General features: G+C 40.7%; 1 protein-coding gene across 1 annotated transcript; it reads left to right on the top strand.

Annotated features, from left to right (window-relative positions):
* Nucleotides 1–89: 89 nt before the first annotated feature.
* LOC103618674 (MARVEL domain-containing protein 3) lies at nt 90–18,702 on the top strand. The gene is made up of 3 exons (XM_008637104.2): nt 90–1,033; nt 4,394–4,563; nt 17,864–18,702. The coding sequence occupies exons 1-3, from the start codon at nt 918–920 to the stop codon at nt 18,526–18,528; spliced, it is 951 nt and encodes a 316-aa protein (XP_008635326.2). The 5' UTR covers nt 90–917; the 3' UTR covers nt 18,529–18,702.
* Nucleotides 18,703–19,093: the final 391 nt, after the last annotated feature.

The raw sequence follows: 19,093 nt of genomic DNA on the forward strand, positions 1-19,093 counted from the left end.
TCTTTCCCTCTTAGATGTAAACAAATAAAAATTAATTTATTCCTTTGTATTATATTTTTATATGTTTATTTACTTTATAACACGTAAAGGAGATGGAGGAAGGTTATCAGGCCTTGATCAGTCCGAATTGAACCGACTGCAGGCACTTCTGCGAGGATGTTGAAGGGCTGTGGTGAAGGCAAATGAATCTAAAGATTGCTCAGGTGTTTGAAGTCTGTGTTTCCCTATTTTACAGGTTTGGGCTTGAAAAGATAAAATACTTTCAGCAAATAACAACCTGGTAATACTTAATACAGACTTACGAGGGTATAGCTTCACGCCAACTTATTTTCAGCCCAGGACAGCTTTGCCCGTACCTGATGTTTATGCAAATCACAGGCGACGTTTGGTATTGGCTCTCTTTACACCCACGGGCGCCCTCCTTTTAAAAACTCCCAGGACAAAGGTCACAGCCTGCTCTGCCAGACTTCCCTGGGCCAGTGGCAGCTGTGTGCACACTCACGCAGTGCACTGGCACTTGCTGGGCTTAATACTTTACCTGAGACACAAGATTACAGAAGCAAAGATTCAGTTCTTGGTGGACACCATGCCTTGCCCTGGCAGCAAAGGCAGGAGAGTCAGAGCAGACCTAGTAAATAAGCTAAGTGCAATAAATACCGAGTATAGAAACGTTGCATTTACTCGATGGAAAGGAAAAGGTAAAGAAAAACTTCCTGCTTTAATGAAGTTACCTTGTAGTTTAAAGGGTTTTACTTCCTTCACTTCTTAAAGAAGTCTGTACTAATTTTGAATCAGCATGAAATGGAAGTGAGTGGTGGTCAATGAATAACTTTTAAGTGGAGCAATAAAATGAACTGGTTTTATTTCTCTGGCTCCGGAAGTTCCTTTAGAAGGAGAGAATACATCTAAGAAACAAGATGTCTCATGCTGGGAGTCGATACCAAGATCAGCAATACAGGCACCATGAGAACCATAGATCTGATAGATACAAGGAAGACAGAAGAGCAAGAAAACCATACCCATACAATGCAAGGTATGTCTTTATCTCCTAAGAGAAATACATCACAGAAAGTCTACAATGTCTGCCTTCTCTCTGCTTTTAACTAGGCTTATTTTACAGTAGTAAAGAATGCTTTTACTCAGCCTTGAAAGCATGAGCCCACTGCATTTGGAACAGGGAGCTATTTTATACTCAGAAATTTAACCTTTTTTCTTTGTTTTGAGCTTGAGACAGGGCAGAAGGATAGGCTGTGTAACATAGGCAGAGATGTGTATTTCCTGGGATTATCTGAATCAAGTTGGGTCATGAGTCGGTGAAGTGTGGCCATGAGTCTTACTACAGTTCCTGAAGACACTCGTCAGCAGGTGACAGCAAGCCGTGGCTTGCCAAATATGCATTGCTTAAATGAGAATGTTGCATAACTGAGACTAGCACAGGGACTTAATGAGCTCTCAGGATGCTCTAGTTCAGCTGTGAACATGTTCCTATTGATGTGACATAGAATTACTTTCAGAAGTCGCTGTCAATAGATGAGTGCTTGTTGGTGTCTGTTGGCAGCACTTGACAGTGGGTCATCCCCTATCACCACAATGAGCAGATCAACTAATGGGTTTCCAGTGCCAAATAAACTCTTAGGATATTACACTTCTCCTTCCAGCCTGGCCAGGCTGCAGCACGCTAGATGTGAGGTTAGGCTCTTCTCCTTTTAGGTCGTGCCAGTGCATGGCTGCACTATAGGAGAGGGGTCTGTAGATCTAAACACCACTGGCAAATTTGCCATGGCAGTGGAGTGTTCATCTCTCCCATTTTGTCTCTGGGGACATGATTGTAGGGGAATTTAAGAATAAAGGCAAGGAGGAGATAAATATAATGAAGATTATTGAAAAGCTGAAATATTGAAGTACGCCCTGATAATTTGCCTTTTAGCAAGGAAAACAGGATGAGAATAAAAGGAGCAGAGAAGAGCACTGTGTGGACTACAAGGAGTACTTATGGCTAAGTATAAAACACTTGGATAGCGGTAAAACTATTGTATTGTGAAAATAGCTAATGAATTTTTCTTCTGTCTCTCTTAAATTATGAAAAATTGAAGAGAAATGGGAACAAAGACCAGCCTTAGAATCATCCCTGGAGGCTGGATGCCTGTCCTTAGCAAAAGCAGAGATTGGCAGGCAGTATAGTTAAATTATCTTGAACATATTAGAAGTGAGAGCAGCTAATGCCCGTAACACATTAATAGCACAGTGGAGAGAAAAATAAAAACCAAAAAGGTTGGGGGTTTGATGTGGGCTGTTTTTTTCTTTCATGTATAGCATAATATAAGCAATGTGTGAAAGGCTAGCTATAAATTAAACCACCACTTTTTAATAAAGCACTACTCTGGATTTCTTGGTTTTGCTGTTAGTTTTATATGTTTGGACACGTACATTGAAAATTGATGGACAGACCGTAAAGGTTCACAGACATCCCTGTATCCACCGGGGATTAGAGGAAGGGAAGCTGCAGTTACAAATCTGTAACAGCCATAAAGATAATTCTTAGAGTCAAGTCAAGCATCTGGGGGCCATCAGACCCCACTAAAACGAATTGAAAATCTTTTCTGTCAGTTGTTTTGAAGGACTTTGGCTTAACCTAACAACATTTCGTCTGCTTGGTTCACATGGAGTTCTCCTGGGTTTTGGTGAGAACTTTGGCTGATTGATCAGAAGACCACCAGGTCCTGTAAGGAAATGCATGGGAAGAGTTTTGTGGAAGCTGCAGTTTGGATGCCTAATACTTTCATCCCCGATAAACTAGACTTTCTAGCCCAGAGTATTTCTCTTTCCAAATGCATTTCTGTCTGAAACTCCTACAACAACCTTCCTCCCACTGCTAAGGAGAATTACCTAGAATGGTAAAGTCCTCAAGGAAAACAGCAGCAAAGGTGGCCAGAATAGGCCATAGTGAGAAAAAAAAGCATCTGAAAAAAGGATCTTTTTTTCCTAATTGTACTCTGTTGCTGAACATTAGGGGTTTTTTTGTTTGATTTTTTGTTTTGTTTTGTTTTCTGGCAAGTAGCAGGAAACAATAGAGAGAAGCAGCTGCATCAGAAGTACCAAAGGGATTGCTTTCAAGTTACTGGAAGTCTTATAAATCACACAGCTTATTTAATTTATGTGACACAGCTGCACAGGATGCTTTGGTAGTTGCACAAGACACAGGACAGAGGTCAGAAAAATCAGAAATGTTTCAGCCAAATAGAGCTGTTGGCAACTAAACTCGGAGATGTTAGCATTGGTCTTGTTATTGAATGTCTTAATTAAAATGTAAAAACTACAAAGAACATGATTTAATGTGGATGAATGAGATAATATTGACCCTGGAATTGGATGAAGATAAACCTTAGTGAAGTGCAGTGATACTAGGAAACAAAACTACAGTTGAAAATGCTGATCTGTGGATAAGAAATTCAAGATAAAAACTGAATACAAAGAAGACTTTTAAAAATAATAATGCTGAATGAGACTTAAAATACCCTGTAACAACAAACTCATCCAGCTGTACCTTGAAAAAGGCAAGCTCCAATTCTCCTTCAAATGAGGGAGAAAATTTCGATTAGACCAAACACAAAAAAATTTGCAGCCAATGTTTCTTATAACTTGAGTGTTAGCTCAGTTTAAATAGGGAAAGTTGCACTTTTCCTATAAAATAATATAAATTTCACCAACTTTTAAAATCATTAGGTTTCAGATAGGGAACTGTATGTCATTGCAGCAAACTGGACCGTTTTGAAGTGTATCAGTGAAGAGACTAATTGAAGACAGGAGAGATGGATTTTTGTGGGGGGGAGGGTTGATTTTAGAGTCTTCTTCAAATATCTTTAAGGACCTCAAAATATTTTAATAGGCTATTTTTTCCTAGTTTATAATCTTTATCTGTTTATTTTACTAGCTTTTATGCTTTTAAAAGGCATCTTTGTGGGAGACACTAGTTGGAAGTACAGACTTGACAAAACACCCATGAAATGGATGTGCTACTTCGCACATTTATTATGCCAAAATCTTTCTCATTTTTATTATCTGGCCTGCTATGGACTAGCTAAAATTGTTTGGTTTTCATGAAAAAGCTGTTGTTTCTACCTCTTGCCAATAAGCTAAACAGTTCAGCCAGCCTACCCAGTGAGTACACTATTTTCCAAAATAAGGCCCATTGAGTGCAAATATCCTTGTGAACATGGATTTATGCAAGTTTTTGGGATATTTTCTTTCAAAACAGGCAAGCAAAAAAGGTAAGATGCCTGGGAAGCTAGCTAGTTGCTTCCACTAAGAGGAGCATCTGACAATTTCTCATGTTCTAATGTTCAGGAGAGACTATGACCTAATTAATAACCATCAGTCATTTACTCCATTGTAGAGCAACAGGAGACATCCGAGGTGGCCAGCATGCAAGGACTTCTACTGTTTGCTCAGATCCTTACTCTAAAACCTCGGGAGCAGCACAGCAGTATTTTGGCCCACCACCAGAGTTTTATCCTCCCAAGGAAAGCTTCTCAATGAAGTGTTCAAAGGTATGCACAACAAGAGGTATGTGAGACTCTTACTGCCTGCCATCCACCCCTCTTCTTCTGAGGACTTCCCTTGGATTTGGTTTCTGTGTTTAGGAGCACAACAAAGTTAAGCTAGAGGACTATTAAAACAAAAGAAAACAAATTAAAACAAACAAACAAAACAAAACAAGCTGCCAAGAACTGAGAGAATTATGCCATTTTAGACATCTAAAGGCAATATTTATACAGATATTTAGATACTTGAAAATACATCTCTGGATATGCATCCAGAGCACCAGAGTGGGTCATGTGTCTAATCAGCCAGTCTGTGCAACAAGAGTTAACCTTTGGGATTTAGAAATAAAATAGACATTTGCATCTGTGAGCAATTTAAAGATGGCTGTTGAAGGTTTGATGCTAGTTTATTTCCAACACATTCTTGAGACTTTTTATCAATTCTGGATTTACTCCAGTTATTGCTCATACATCTTTATAAAGCATGATTGTGGGAGACAAAACTGTTTTCTGGACATGAATTCAATAAAACAGTTTTGGAGAAATAACTTTGATTTTTCATAGGTAGAAAGCAACTGCAACAAGGACAGAAAGGAGCCTTATTGTGGGAGGAAATCAGCCTTAGTAAATTCATTCCTATAAACTGAAAAAAAGAAGTAGTTAAAATATTCATTACCCCTTGAAAGTTTTCCCTCTTCCAGGTCAACGATCATTCTCATCTTGTTTTCATGAAGGAAAGCCCCACTGCAGTCTGAGTTGAATTTGCAGCTAGGTGCAGTCTTTGGCTGATTTCTATAAATAGACTTCCAGTCTATTTCTTCTTTCTGCCCTCCAGTAGGGAAACAAATGAAGAGATTAGCTGTTGGAAGTAAATTAACACACATAATGTTAGATATTTCTCACTCCATGTAGGAACGTTAAGTAACACACTCAGTTTGCTCTTAATATTTCTCTGTATGTGAATATGTGAACAATTTTAAGAGTGAGATGAACTATTTTGTCTTACAAATGTGTTCTGTGTATTAGTATGCAGTTTGTTTTTCATCTTCAGCTGTAACTGCAACCATTAGTAAAAGTTTAATGACATGGAGCCATACTGATATTTTATCCAGATAAAATTGTATCATCAGTTTCTTTTTCAACCATACTGAATTATTTTAACTTGTCTGAAAAGCTGCAGAAAACTCAATGCCCTATTTTATCAGAGCTTTAGAAAAATGAAGTGGCAAGTTAGTTTTAGTTTTCCATTTCACTGGTGTTTAGACTTGTGGATAGCTTGATGTGAATTTCTGGGGTTTTCTTTGCCTGCATTAGCTTTTCATTATTTCAGTGCATTAAACATCATTAAGATTTTTTAAATGTCCTAGTTTTGGATGCATCAGTTGACGATGATGATTTTATTCCCACCCCTCCTCCAGGTATTGCTCAGCGTTTTCCAAAAATTTAATGTCTGATCTTGCAGGGGAGGAAGGAAAAGAGATCATGCAGAAAAGAAACCCTTTTATTAGCAACTTTATTTCAAAAAATGAAAATATATTGAAGGTTGATAAGATTATGAGAATGTTACTCCCCTGTTTAATTTTTGGAAGTACCAAGATTTAGCAGACTTTACTAGAATTGTTTTGCAGAATTCTGTATTCCCTGCAGTCATGGTAGATGTTGTAAATGAGCTACATGAATTGTTTACTAAGAAGTCAGTACATGGGAGCTGCAACACTTTAGAGCATGAAAAGTTCCTGTAAATACTTCTTAACCATCTCTTTCTTTTGCCAATGATTTATCAGCACTCTGGTGAAATTCCCCCTTCCCAATCACCATAGTTTTAAAATAAACTAGACTTAAACAGGGCTGGGAAATCAAGTGATGAAACGCCATCTTTTCCAAAGCAACAAAGGAAATGTGAACCTTGGTCCACTAAGTAGTTGAGCTTTGGTTTTTTTTTTTCTTTTGCCTAGCATACCTAGGTTATGTTCTTTATGCATTTTGAGCAGTATAGCAAACTACAGAGGAATTCTGTACAACCAGAGTTCTGAAAAGTATTTGCTTCATGCAGGTAGTGCCCCCTTCATCCATGTTTTTTACCAGCTGTATCCCAAAAAACTAAAGCTAAATTTCAGAAATAAGTAGCTGGTTTTTTAGGGATCCTTTAAACAGCTGAGGACCTTAGGACACTTTAAAACCTCATTCTTCGTTATTCCCCACTTCCTTCCCTAATCCCTGCCCCCTTTTTTCCCCCCTACAACCACATTAGGACAATAAACCCAGCCCAAATATAATGGAAGAAACAACTGATACTGACCCCTTTTGCTGGTAGGAACATTTGATACCATCTAAGAAACTTCAAAACATTCTGCTCTTCTTTAATCCTTTCATTTTGAAAACAGAAGGGGGAAAAAAGTCTCTTAAAACATTATATGAATATACCTATTCAAAGCCATTCAGGTGGGATCACATGGATAGCAGTGCTGGATCATACAAGGCACCTCATCACTCTTCCTCCCAAACAATGGACTAAAGTACAAACTTAGGAGGACCATCAAAGTTTGGACCAGTAGAGAGTGAGCTGTCTTCTGGAATACACTCCAGACTTTGGATTGGTGGAATTTCCTGAATTGGAAGAGTGCACTCACATCTGTTGTGTTTAATACCTCTTTACAGACCTATCAAATTTGTTTAATTCTCTGCTGAATCCCTTTTTTGAATAGTTGACTTTCACATTACATAAGGATAAGGAGTTCCAGAGTTCCTTTGTGCCACTTGAAGAACTACTGTTTTGTTCCTTAAAACGTTTTAAAGAAGGTGTTTCTGATTCTGATGGTATTCTAAATATCTGGTGATAATCTCATATATCCACCTTCTCCATGAGATTTATGGTTTTAGAGTGAAGTCTTCCCTTTTCCCCTGTGCCCCTATTGCTTCTTCACAGATTGAACAATAGCCAGTTCTGGTCAGTTTTCCAGTCTTATACCTTTTCCAGATCCACCACACCTTTTTGAGATGGGCCGACCAGAAATGCAGTAAAAATTCCAAATAAATTCCCAAAAGAATCAGACATCTGCATAAAGGCTCTGGTTCTGTAATCCTATTCTAATGCTTCCTAGCTTTTTGTGTAGTGTTTGACTATCAGTGAACACTGACCTGATGTCTTCAGAGAAAGCTACGTGAAATGGAAATGCTTTGTTAGACCCCATCTGTGTGCTCTGTCGATAGGGGGATGGGTGTTTGTGGGTGTCTCTGTACAACCGTGGAGGTTGCTTATTAAACACTGATTTCAATAATTTCACATTCAAGAGCTTGAGCTCTCAGCAGCCTACCAATTTTACTGTTGGCAAGCATGAAGAAAATTTTTATGATTATTATTGTTAAAGCAGACTTCACCATCTCATTTTTCAATCTTTTCAATTCATTAGTCTGTGCATCTACCATAGTATTTTGGTATGTATTTCTGAGCTGAACCTGTTTGGAACCTCCACTTACAGCTCTTTGGGCCATATTGCAGAGCAGACCCAGGGTGCACAAACTGTATTTTCTTTGGATAAAACCAAAGGAGAGGGTGAGCTGTAACTACTAGCAGACACTCTGCCCTTTGGACCAAACTAGAGCCAAAATGAACTTCCCTCTCCCCAGAAAATGTCTATCCTGTAGCCCCTGTGTCTTCAGCTCCACCTGTTTGACTCTGCAGATCCCCTCCCACTGCACTGCCAACATGGGCATGCTGGTGACAGGCAACACAAACCAGAGATTACTCCCTTAACTCTAGTTGCCTGAAAACTGGCTGTTTCCTTTTTATTATCCTTTAACCACTGCTAACCTGTGAGAGGATTGTTTATCTCACAGGATCTTGTGTCATTTAAAGGCACTACCTTTCTTCAGGTATCTGCTGGTTCTTTCAAGTGACTTCCCTATAACAAACTTCTGAGTATTCCCTGCTATGCTGTCTTTATGTCTAGTTTCTATATATTGGGTTATTTTCCATAGAAAAGCTACACTTGTGGGCCTGCAGATTACAGATCAAAAGGCAGTAGAAACACAGAAGTCTACAGTAGTGAAGGAGATTTAGGGAGCAGCTTATAGACTGGTGTCAAACTGCCTAGATGCACTATATAATTTATGGGAATTTGAAATAAACTGTTTGTGATAAAGACAAACCTTTCATTAACTAAAGAGCTGCTGCTTGCAATAGCCATTTCTTACAACTTACACCCAATATCTTACACATGCCATTTAAAGCAGCACATGTTGAAAACAACAAGAATTTTTTGACGTGGGGATTCTTAGAGCTGAAATTCTGTCAGAAGGAAGCATTCAATTTGCTTTTCACAGTGCAGGTAAAATTTCTGTAGTTCTCTCTTCTGTGTAGAAAACCTAAATTAGTAATCATTTTGCCTTTCAAAGAACCCCCCTAGATATATTTGAAAATATAACTGGATTCAGTGCTTTTGTTTGGCAGATGGAATGAGAAAAGTGTTCAAGGCTGGCTGCCATCCTTCACCTCAGTGAGAGGAAAATCTGAGTTGAACCCAAGAGTGAATTGCTGATTGTGATTGGTCACAGATACTTGGTCACTTGACCTTAAAAACTTTCAGTTTTCTTTTCATTGTGTGTGTTGGTGTGAAAGAGGTGGAGCAATGCAATTCTAGGATGATGCCTCCTGTAGTTTGGCTTAAACAGCAATGGTAGACGAAGTTTCTCCCATCTGTGGTCAGTACATGACTCAGAAAATTGCCTGTGCTTTTGCCTTCTATAGGATCATACTGTGCTGGTCATGATTCCTGAGCAAATAACTTTTTTTTTTTTTTCCTAACTTCTCAACCCATTTGGTCTTTAAGGGAGACAACACTAAAAAGATTACAAAACAGTTTGTGGGGGAGCAAGTATAATTGAATCCCTGTTCTTTGCTGCTATGAATACAGCTTTGCGCCTTGAGTAGTGTCAGATTTCTTAAGCATATTGTAGGCACTTCCAAACAATCATGCCTTTAACCTACATTCTAACATCCACAATTGTTAAAACCTTCAGACCAATTTCCTCTCAGAAAAAGACAGCATTATGGTTTGTAGCAACATGAAAAGTCTCCAATTTCAAGCATAGCCAGGAGGAAATATCAAACTGAATTTATTTGGAGGAGGAAATAGAATTAGGGAGTAACAATGACTTTCTCCAGGATACATTCATGCACTAACAAGCCAGCATTAATTCAAATGTAAACATCTATAAGCTTTTGCTTTTACAAAAGCTTTTGTTTTTCCCCCTGTAGCTATGCATGCTGGGAAATACTCATAGAGTAGAAAAAAATACTGAGATGAAAAGTCAGCCTAGACACAGCGTTCACACTAACAGAGACTAGCTTTGAGTTATGCCATTGTTCTCAACCATAACACTGCTGTTGTTTCTTTGCTGTGTTACGTTGTGATACTGTTCCTCTTGGAGTCAGACATGGGAGCAGGAGGAGAAAAACGTTTTGTAGAGCACTTGTATCCCTTTCAGTGCTGCGGAGATGTCGGGGGAGAATAGTGGTCTGCAAGAGGCATTGGACAAAAGTAAAAATCTGCTGTAGCTTCAGGTATGCATGTTCAAAAACACTGAAGGATCGTTAAATGTGCATAGTGCAGGTAACTCTCTGGGTGAAAGCAAACATTTGACAAGTACATTCAGCAGCACGTTGCATCTTTTTGGCAATGCAGGACACCCACATTTCTGTGGGGGCACCCAACAGGATTAGAAACTGTTGTATTTTGTAGTCACCATCTTCACATTTTGCCCCCACAGTGTGTACCATGCTTAGCTCCTTTCAGTTGTGCTCAAAGCTGGTATACACTGTTCCTGTGGCAGTTAATTTCCATGTATTTCTGCCTAAGAAGGGAGCACTAGGGTCCCTTATAGTCTCATTGCAATTAGATGGCTTCCCCTTCTATCTGTTACAAAGTATATTTTAAATACAGTGTGACTAACAGACTGAAATTGCCATCAAGTTTTTTAATCTTGTAATTGGAAAGACAGACAATATTAGTGGGAATTGGATGCAGCTGTGCAGATTAAAATAATCCCAGCTATTCAAAATGCTTAATTAAAGTAGCACAGTAACAAGATACAGCGGCAGAGCTGCAGGTAACCTTCCTTCCTGTTCTGATGTTAAAGTATTTCATTTGGAGCTCAGTCCCTTTGCTGTGAAACACAAACAGCCTTGAGTAGTTGGCTCTATAAAAACATGCAGGGGAGCTACACCACTCACAGATGCCAAATCCTACCTTTAACAAACTGTTGCCTTGCCAACACACGGGACTTCACTCTGCCCCCGTTTTCATATGAAATTATTTTCATCCACCTTTTGGCATTGTGCTATCATGTACATGATTGTTTTTAGAGAAGGGAGAACTGCAACTGAGAAGACTCACTAAAGTTGGCAGGGGAAGATACTGGCAAAGTTGCTAGTAGCTGTTAGGTGTGTGTTAAACTCCAGTCCACGTTTCCCATACCAGCTAATCTTAGTTAGGTTTGCTCACTGCCATTACAGAAGAGTTACACTGTCTTCCCTGTAAGAGAACTAGGTTTGTCTTCCCCACATCTGACCCAAATTATGGGAACAAAGGAAAACTCTTCTCTTTAAAAAGTGGCTCTCAAAGCCAATTGATACAGCAGACAGACTATTGAATGTAGCTCTATTTCTTGAGCAGGTGATCCTAGCTCTCTTAAAGGAGAAAAATCCGCTCAGACAGGAATGTTGCTCAACCACAATTGGTAAAGTGAATGAGAAGCTTCACAGGTGCCTCCAACCTGACCCACCTTCAGCCAGACTATGATTACTTAAAGAGCAATAACACCCCACTCTTTGTACTTTCTAAAGGTGGTTTAGTTTCAGTTCAAACGGAGGGAGTGGCCATGGAAAGTTGGCATACGGAACAGGAGTGTTTCATTGTTTTCTGAACTCTTTTTAAAAAAATTCCTGCAAACTGGTTTCAATACCAAGACACTTGTTTACTACTTGAAAGAACTATTTGTACATTAAGAAAAAAACAATAAAATAGCCATTTCCTGAAATGCAGAATGTGAGGTGGCCATACAGAGACCTACCAGTGCTACAAATAGAATACAGCCTTTTACAGTTGTTATATGTAAGCAGTACTGTCAAATACTAAAGTTTAATGCAAGATCTTTTGCTTCCCACCCTCTCCAAAATTAGGAAAGATGACTCATGCTCAATTAGCAGGAGAGAAATCAAGAACATTCTAGAAGTGATGCTTTAAAGAACTACTGGGTACAAGTAAACCATAGCTGTTGTTCCCAGGCAAGGGCTGGGTTGTATTGAAACTGTGTCTTACAGTGGTGGGAAAATATGGGGATAGAGGATGATGCAGTAATTCTACAATTTAATTCCACCCTTTCCTGTGAAAATTGGACAGCACTGTTCAGAGGATGGGAGGGTATTAAGCAAAAAGAATAGAGCAGGTGGGATAGTTGTTCTTTAAGGGAAGAGGATACAGAGAAAAACAGGATAATACATTTGGATCTGACCACTCTGTGAACATAAGATTTCTCTGAGTCATTCAAACCAAGGCTGGTCATCCTTTGAGATTTCCTAACAGAGTGATTATCTTGACTAAAGAGAGACAACATATTAAAAGGTAATAGTAATGGTTTTTTATAGAGCACATAAATCACTTAATTTTCCCAGTTTTAAACTATTTTTTTCAGTGATTTCCAGTAAGACGGATATCTCAAATGAACATAAGTGTGTTGGGCACATCCGTGCAATTTAAATTCAGTTGGCTCTGAGTATGTGCATCCCTTGGGTCCTCTGAAAAGCCAAGATTTTGTTGGTGTTACATTGCCTAATTCTTGTGTTTTAGGGTTGGGTTGGGTTTTTTTCTGCCTTTGATTTTAGCATGACTTAGTGAAAGCTAAATCCCACCATTGGCTGAAGAACACAGAGACCTGTGAAAATAATAGTGGTGTGGGGGCTTGGGGGCATTCCTTTGTTTATGACAAAGCTGTGTATTGCCCTTACTCTGCATCAGTGAAGCTGGTTGAATTCTTGTTACTGGTTTCAGTAAGATCTTGCTTTCTACATAAAGCAAATAATACTGTTAGAAAGGTATTTTAGTATCTTTGCATCCAGATTTTATATTCTTGATCTCTTGCAACTGTTGTCTTCATTTCTTTTCCCTTGTTCAGTTCTCCTCTGTTTTGGTTCCTCCCCACTTCTGTCATATTCTGTCCCTTTCTAAAAGCAGAGCCAAATCCTGCTTTACTTTCACATTTTCTCCCTTCTCCTTATCTTTTTCCTCCTGCCACCAACTCAGTTTAGCAGAGAGGTGACCAAAGCTGCACTGAGCTGTGCCTTCAGTCTCTGGGGAGTGCCCAACCTGCACTGGCAAGAGATGTTCTGCATCTGAGATCCTTTTCAGGACTGACTGCTGCTTTTGTAAGTCACTCTGTATGGTCAAAATACTTGCCTGCTCCTTTGTGGGGGATAAAGACTAAATAAAAAGAAATATTACCTCTGAAAAGAAGAAAGCTACCCAAACTGGGGGGAAAAAAGAACCAAATGACAACTTTCAGTGAAAATGGCTTAGAGAATGATTTTTCATGCTTCTAACTTCTTGCTTCCCTTCTCCTGGAGCGACCCCTAATGGGATGTCACATGGGCGCCACTGACCTGTGTGTCACTAGCCCTGCCACCGGGGTCCAGGTGTCCAAGAGTGGCAGCCACGCATCCCCCCGGCTGCCCCTGGGTTCTGCTGGTCCCAGTGGTACGTGGTCTAAAAAGGAAGCAGAGGGAGAAGGCAAGGCAGAATGGAGGATGGTAGACATAGAATACCTTGGAAGTACACAGCAATGTTGACTGAAGAGGAGGGAATGACACCAAAAGAGACAGGAGGAGTCATCCATGTACATTCAGCAGAGGAAGAAGGTGACTCCTGTGCCAGACACAGTGGAGGGAGACACTCTGAATTCATTTATGGCAGCTGCAGAAACAAAGGAACAAACAAGAATTGACCATTTTACTTTATGTACACATGTATACATACACCACGACCCCCACACCTGAACATCGGGGCTGTCCTGCCACAGTGCCTGGATGAAAATTCCTCTTTACAGCTTCTGGCACATGAGACTTGAGTCCTCAGCTGAGTTACTGCGTACCACACATTCAGCCACAGTGTGTTTTTATGAGGCAGAGCACGCAGACTTAGCAGCTCACCTCACCTGAGAAGCAGAGTTTCTTGTTTTTCTCTGGTCCTGGCTGTTACTGCCCTTGTAAGACTCATGCCAACACGATTGCTCATATGTGCTGTGAATCACCTCAAGTTGCTAAAGTTGTAGAAATAAACTAGCAGCACACAAGAAAAAAGTTTGTTTCCCGCTATTTTAATTTATTTAAACAGCTCTTGGAAGGGCCTAACGTGAAGCTGGAGGAGGTAGGGGAGAAAAGTAGTGACTGCCCAGCCAAGGGTGGGAGCTGTTAAAGTCAGCTGCCTGTGGGTCTGTACCCTTTACCAGCCCACCTGGCTGCTTTGCTGGATGGTCAAGGCCACCATTTGACAGAAGATAAAACCATTGTTCAGTGGGCTGATACTATGGAAATAGCCCAGCAAGGAAAAGAAAGGGAAAGAAAAAGTGAATAGTAGATAAACAGTATAAATTGGAAGGCTGCTGTTTGTTCTAGCAGGAAGCCTACTCACAGCAGAAGACAACTGGATTCAAGCAAAATTAACAAGTATGAGACATTGAAGTTACTGTCCACTGCAGATTTAGATTTTTTTATGGAATGAATGAAACAATTCTGTGGAAAGCTCTGGCAACACCCACTGTTTTCTAGATTGCGGCCATTCTCCTCATCTTCAGTGCTGAAAAGCAGTGCGGGAAAGAAGCATGGGAAAGGAAATAGCAATCCAGGATCCCTGACAGGAGTCCTGTAACTTGTTCAGTAAGGAGAGGGTTAGTTCCCAAAGCCAGCTGTTCACTGTGCTGATATTAATACAGATACAAATGTGCTGATTTTAATGCAAACGAGTAACATTTTAGGTAAATCCAAAGATGTTGAACCTGAGAAAGGAAAAAAATAACCAAACCAATAGAATTTTGAGCTGTTCAGACCTCCTGTCATTTTACACTTAAATCTTGCAATGCATTCATTGTTGCATGGGATTAGAGAATTACTGTAGAAATAAGAAACTTCCCCATAGGAAGACCTTTTGGCAGTCTGGTTTCTGCAGGTATAACTCCAAGATGACATGGCTAACTGGCCTGTGAAAGCAGAAATGGCAGCGCAGATTCAGAAGTGCAGCTTGTAACTCAATCTTTTCTGCCAGCAGCACACTGCTTGACACAGGTCACCGCTGGGATGTGTGTGAGCATACCTTGGCAGAGCTAAGATTCAAAACTTAACTGTCCTTTTATTCCTTACTTCTCAAATCTCTCTGTCCTGTTTATACTAGTAGGATTTGGTATTGGCTTCTATCTATCACAGATTAAGGTTGCACGAGGCTTTTGGGGTTCCTGGATCAGAACATACTGTAGGGCTTAATATTTCCATCAAAGCCCTGATGATTATACAAGGTCTTAGGCATTTCCACTAATTGTCTGCTACGTTCGTAAACCCAGCTGGCTGTCATCATAGACCTGTAATTCATTCTACATACTGCTTTTCACTTTAGAATTGTCTTTAATGCAGGAGGCTTTGTTATTGCACTTTAACAAAAAAAAAAAATCGTTAATGCAAATGATAAAAGTGACTGGTGGAGTAGCTGCTGATGAACCTCTCTCCATTGTTTAGTCACTCTAATCAATTCTACAAGCAGGCATGTGTTACAACTGTGCAGGTACATACAAAACCTGTCCAACCTGAATGCCCTGTCTAAGGGAATTTTTCAGGCATGCCTTTAAAGCATCTACAGCTGCAATTAAAAATACAGTAGACCTGCACTGATCACATTTGTCATCCCATTGTCAATCAGCTCAGCAAAGTTAAGGGGTGGCATACAGAATGTGTGTGAACACACAGAAAGTTTTGGAACAGCATCATTGAGGATTGGGGTTAGTTATAAATGTGGGGAGGTTAGCAGCAGGCAGTGACTACTTTGACAACAGAAAATTGCCTTTTCTAAAGCTCAGCAAGGTAATGAAGAGGAAAAGTTGATGCTCTGCAGGTCAGAGGGCCTCAGTACACATAGATGAAAAGGAAATTCTGAAGTCAGCAGCTGACTGATCATGAATTCCCAACTACTAAGTTGCCAAACATACTTACAATTTATGTTTCCCTTAATCAAATGGTCCTTCCTCCATGTAGACTTGTAAGAACTGTTTCCTGGTGGAGCATCTATTAAATCAATAATCAGCCTCTAAAAAGGGAAGTGCCCTTCTGCATCCAACACAGTCCAAGGGCTCTGAGGATCTAAGTTGATTCCCTGTATTTGGAAGGTATAATGTACAACTCAACTGAGCAGACAAAAAAAAAAATCTGATTGAGTTCCAATTAATGTTCTGCACAGCTACTATTCTTTCAAAATACTATGAACAGTCCTAGTGAAGTGATGACTCTTTACCTATTAAAAATGATGAGTCTTTTGGCTGCATGGTTTGAATTTGGTACAAGGAGTTCCAAATCCTAACTTCGGGGCCAAAATTTAAATTTCTCTTTATGTTAACTCCACAGATATCTCCCTTGAAATATTTGAGGCCTCCTGAGCAGATTTGCTAACTAGCATGGTTATTGCCCCACTTAACAGAAATGCTTGTGCAGAAGGGTCAAAGAAAAGGTACACTGTCATACAGAAATCAGCATCACCTCTGAAGAACACATACACAGAAGTGCTCACTTGGTTCCTCTTGAACAAGGGGAACAATTTTGTCTGCTCTAACACCACCTTCCTGTGGAGAGCAAGTGGCAGCAGGAAAGGACTCATTACCTTAGCCCTTTGTGGAGGAAGTAAGAAGGGGCAGAATGGGAATATCCGATAATCCTTCATTGTGGCTGTCACTGGCTTTCTTTGGTTAGAAGCATCTGGCAGCACAAGAGAGGAATTTGTTTAACTCCCTTGCGTTCCTGCTTCAGCCCTTCCTTTTCAAGCCCGTACAGCCTTGACAACAACTGAGCCATTGCTCAAGAGGGAAATGCCGTGTGGATCAGCGCTAGCAGCATGAAATGAAAGTCTATGTGCAAACCACAGATCCCACCCCACTTTAAAGACAAATATAGGACCACTGTGTCAAGCATCTTACATTCTTGGCTGTCAGACAGCAATGGAATAATAAGATTCACAATTCTGTAATTAACTTCAGAACTTTGGAGCAACACGCCTGACACGCTAAGGGTTTTCATTTCTCCAGTAGGCAACTCTAGCTGTGCTATGCTTCAACATCCATCATGTTTACTAATCTTAGTCTGACCCCTAGTGAGCTGTCACAGAATAATCAGATTTATCAAACATGAGGCACTTTCCTGAGAGGCAGCTACCACAAAAATAAGTAATTACTCCCCTTTCTGGTTCTGGGTTTTGTTTGTATTTTTGCCCTTAAAAATACTTGGTTGCTATTACTAGTAGACTAACATAAGAAAAAGTGGAGAGTCAGCTCAGAAGTTGTAAGGCTTTTTTCTGAAGGTCAGGGTGTGAAAGAGCACGTATGACCAAATTCAGTATCTAATTCACTTAATTTATCTCTGCATATAAGGTGGGTTTTGCGTCCTTCCACTCCTTCTTTTTTGTTTTTTGTTTGTTTTGTGCAATCAGAAACTGCTTCTTCAGAGTTATGAAGAGATTTTTGTCTCTGAAGGAGATGAAGTGCAAGTTGCATCTGGTTAGATAGTAAGTTTAAATTAACAAATACTTCCACAAAAAAAAAAAGAAAGGTGTAAGTTAAAGCAGTAAACGTGTTTTGAAGGAGCTAAATAACTTGCACAATTTTTCAAGCCATTAGAAGCTTCTAGGTTTTTGTCAGCTTCAACCTCAGCATTTTGTTCGTACTGGATATTTCTTGCTCAGTGTGTTTATGCCAAGTAGTTACAGGCCAAAATACAATCACTGTGCGCTTGCCTTGGCAGTAACACAAGCACAGTAAAATTTTTATGGATTTTTTTTCACTGCATGAAGATCCATCTATCAAGCACACTGACAAATTAAAAAAAGTAATTTGCCCAACCTCCAAAATGTACTCACGAGAGTTTAGGCTTCTCTTTTTTTTTTCCAAGCGCTTTTCTGTAGCTGTAGCCAAGAGGAGTATCTCAGTATTTGTACTGTCTATGGTTTTGGTGTACTTCTGTCATCCACAATTTGCACAAGATGTGGCTTTGACACCTATTCCCATGTTTCTGCTTCTTCCAGGCATTTTGAAGTTTGTGGAAATCATGGTTAACCTCCTGGTGCTGATTTGTGTGGCTGCTTCCCAAGCCTCCGTTGCAGGCTTCACGTCCCTTGGAGGCTTTGGATCCTTTAACCTGAATTCGGCCTACAGTCCCTTTGAGGGCACGGAGCTGCAAGAGGTGAGGGAGCTGGACATGCAGTTCACTCAGATGAGAGCCCCTTGCGTGTATGGTGGAGTGGCCTTCACCTTAACAATGGCCGCGCTCACCCTCGTCTTCCTCGTCGTGGGGGCAAAACCCATCCAGCAGCTCCGGACAGGGCTGCTGGCAGGCATAGCAGCCGTGGGGCTCTACCTGCACTTTGTCAGGCAGGTGAACGCCACCGAGGTGTGCAGGAGGCGGGAGCGGCTCTACGCGCGCCGTGGCTACACCTCCATGAGCTGCGCTGTGCAGGGCGGCGACGCGGCCGTCGGCCTGTTCGGTGTCGTCGCTTCCTGCCTGTACTTTGCCAGCTTTGTGGTCTGCATCTTTGCTATCCGCACCGTCCGGGCCTTCCAGTACCATGCAGCCAAGGCTCAGCACAGCCCCAAGGGCAGCATTAGGGGCAGAGGCGTCAGAAACCACCACACCGTGCACAAGACCTCTGAAAGCTCCCACAACATCCAGGCTCTCGCCACGTTAGTGTGAGGTCAGCTCTGGGACTGAGAGGAGAACTGAGGCTTCAGCAAAGGATGGACACTGGCAAACAGGCGACCAGCCCACAGTGTGTTTTCCTACAAGGTGCTGAAGTGTGTATTGAATCACCAGTTATAACTATGCTGCTACAATGTGACCTAATAAAATCGACATTGAGTGACTGTATTAACAAAGTTTTTTGTACTGGTCTCTCAGGCTGGACTCCTACATTTAAAATGCATTTGATTGTAATGTGTTCATCCTGCACGGAGCAAATCCAAACAGCAGTGGGCTTTTAACAGGTTACAACTGTGTTCCTGCCAAACTTGTGCTAACAACCACTTCCTTTCCTCTCCCGTGACAGGGAATTGAATACACAGCTAGGACAGGCAACCTTCAACAGATCCTGTGCCTGTTGTGCGTCCTGTTCCTTTATCCTACAGTGCTTACAAAGCAAAGAACACCTGAGTGCTTCTCTGAATCGTGTCCAAAGTTACACTTGTGACCTGTTTTGCCTGGGCTAGTGAAGCGTTTTATCTTTTGGGTCACGGGGGCTGACACATGCCAATCATGTGCT

Source organism: Corvus brachyrhynchos, unplaced genomic scaffold (genome assembly GCF_000691975.1).
Source record: "Corvus brachyrhynchos isolate BGI_N302 unplaced genomic scaffold, ASM69197v1 scaffold237, whole genome shotgun sequence".
In the NCBI taxonomy this organism is placed as follows: domain Eukaryota; kingdom Metazoa; phylum Chordata; class Aves; order Passeriformes; family Corvidae; genus Corvus; species Corvus brachyrhynchos.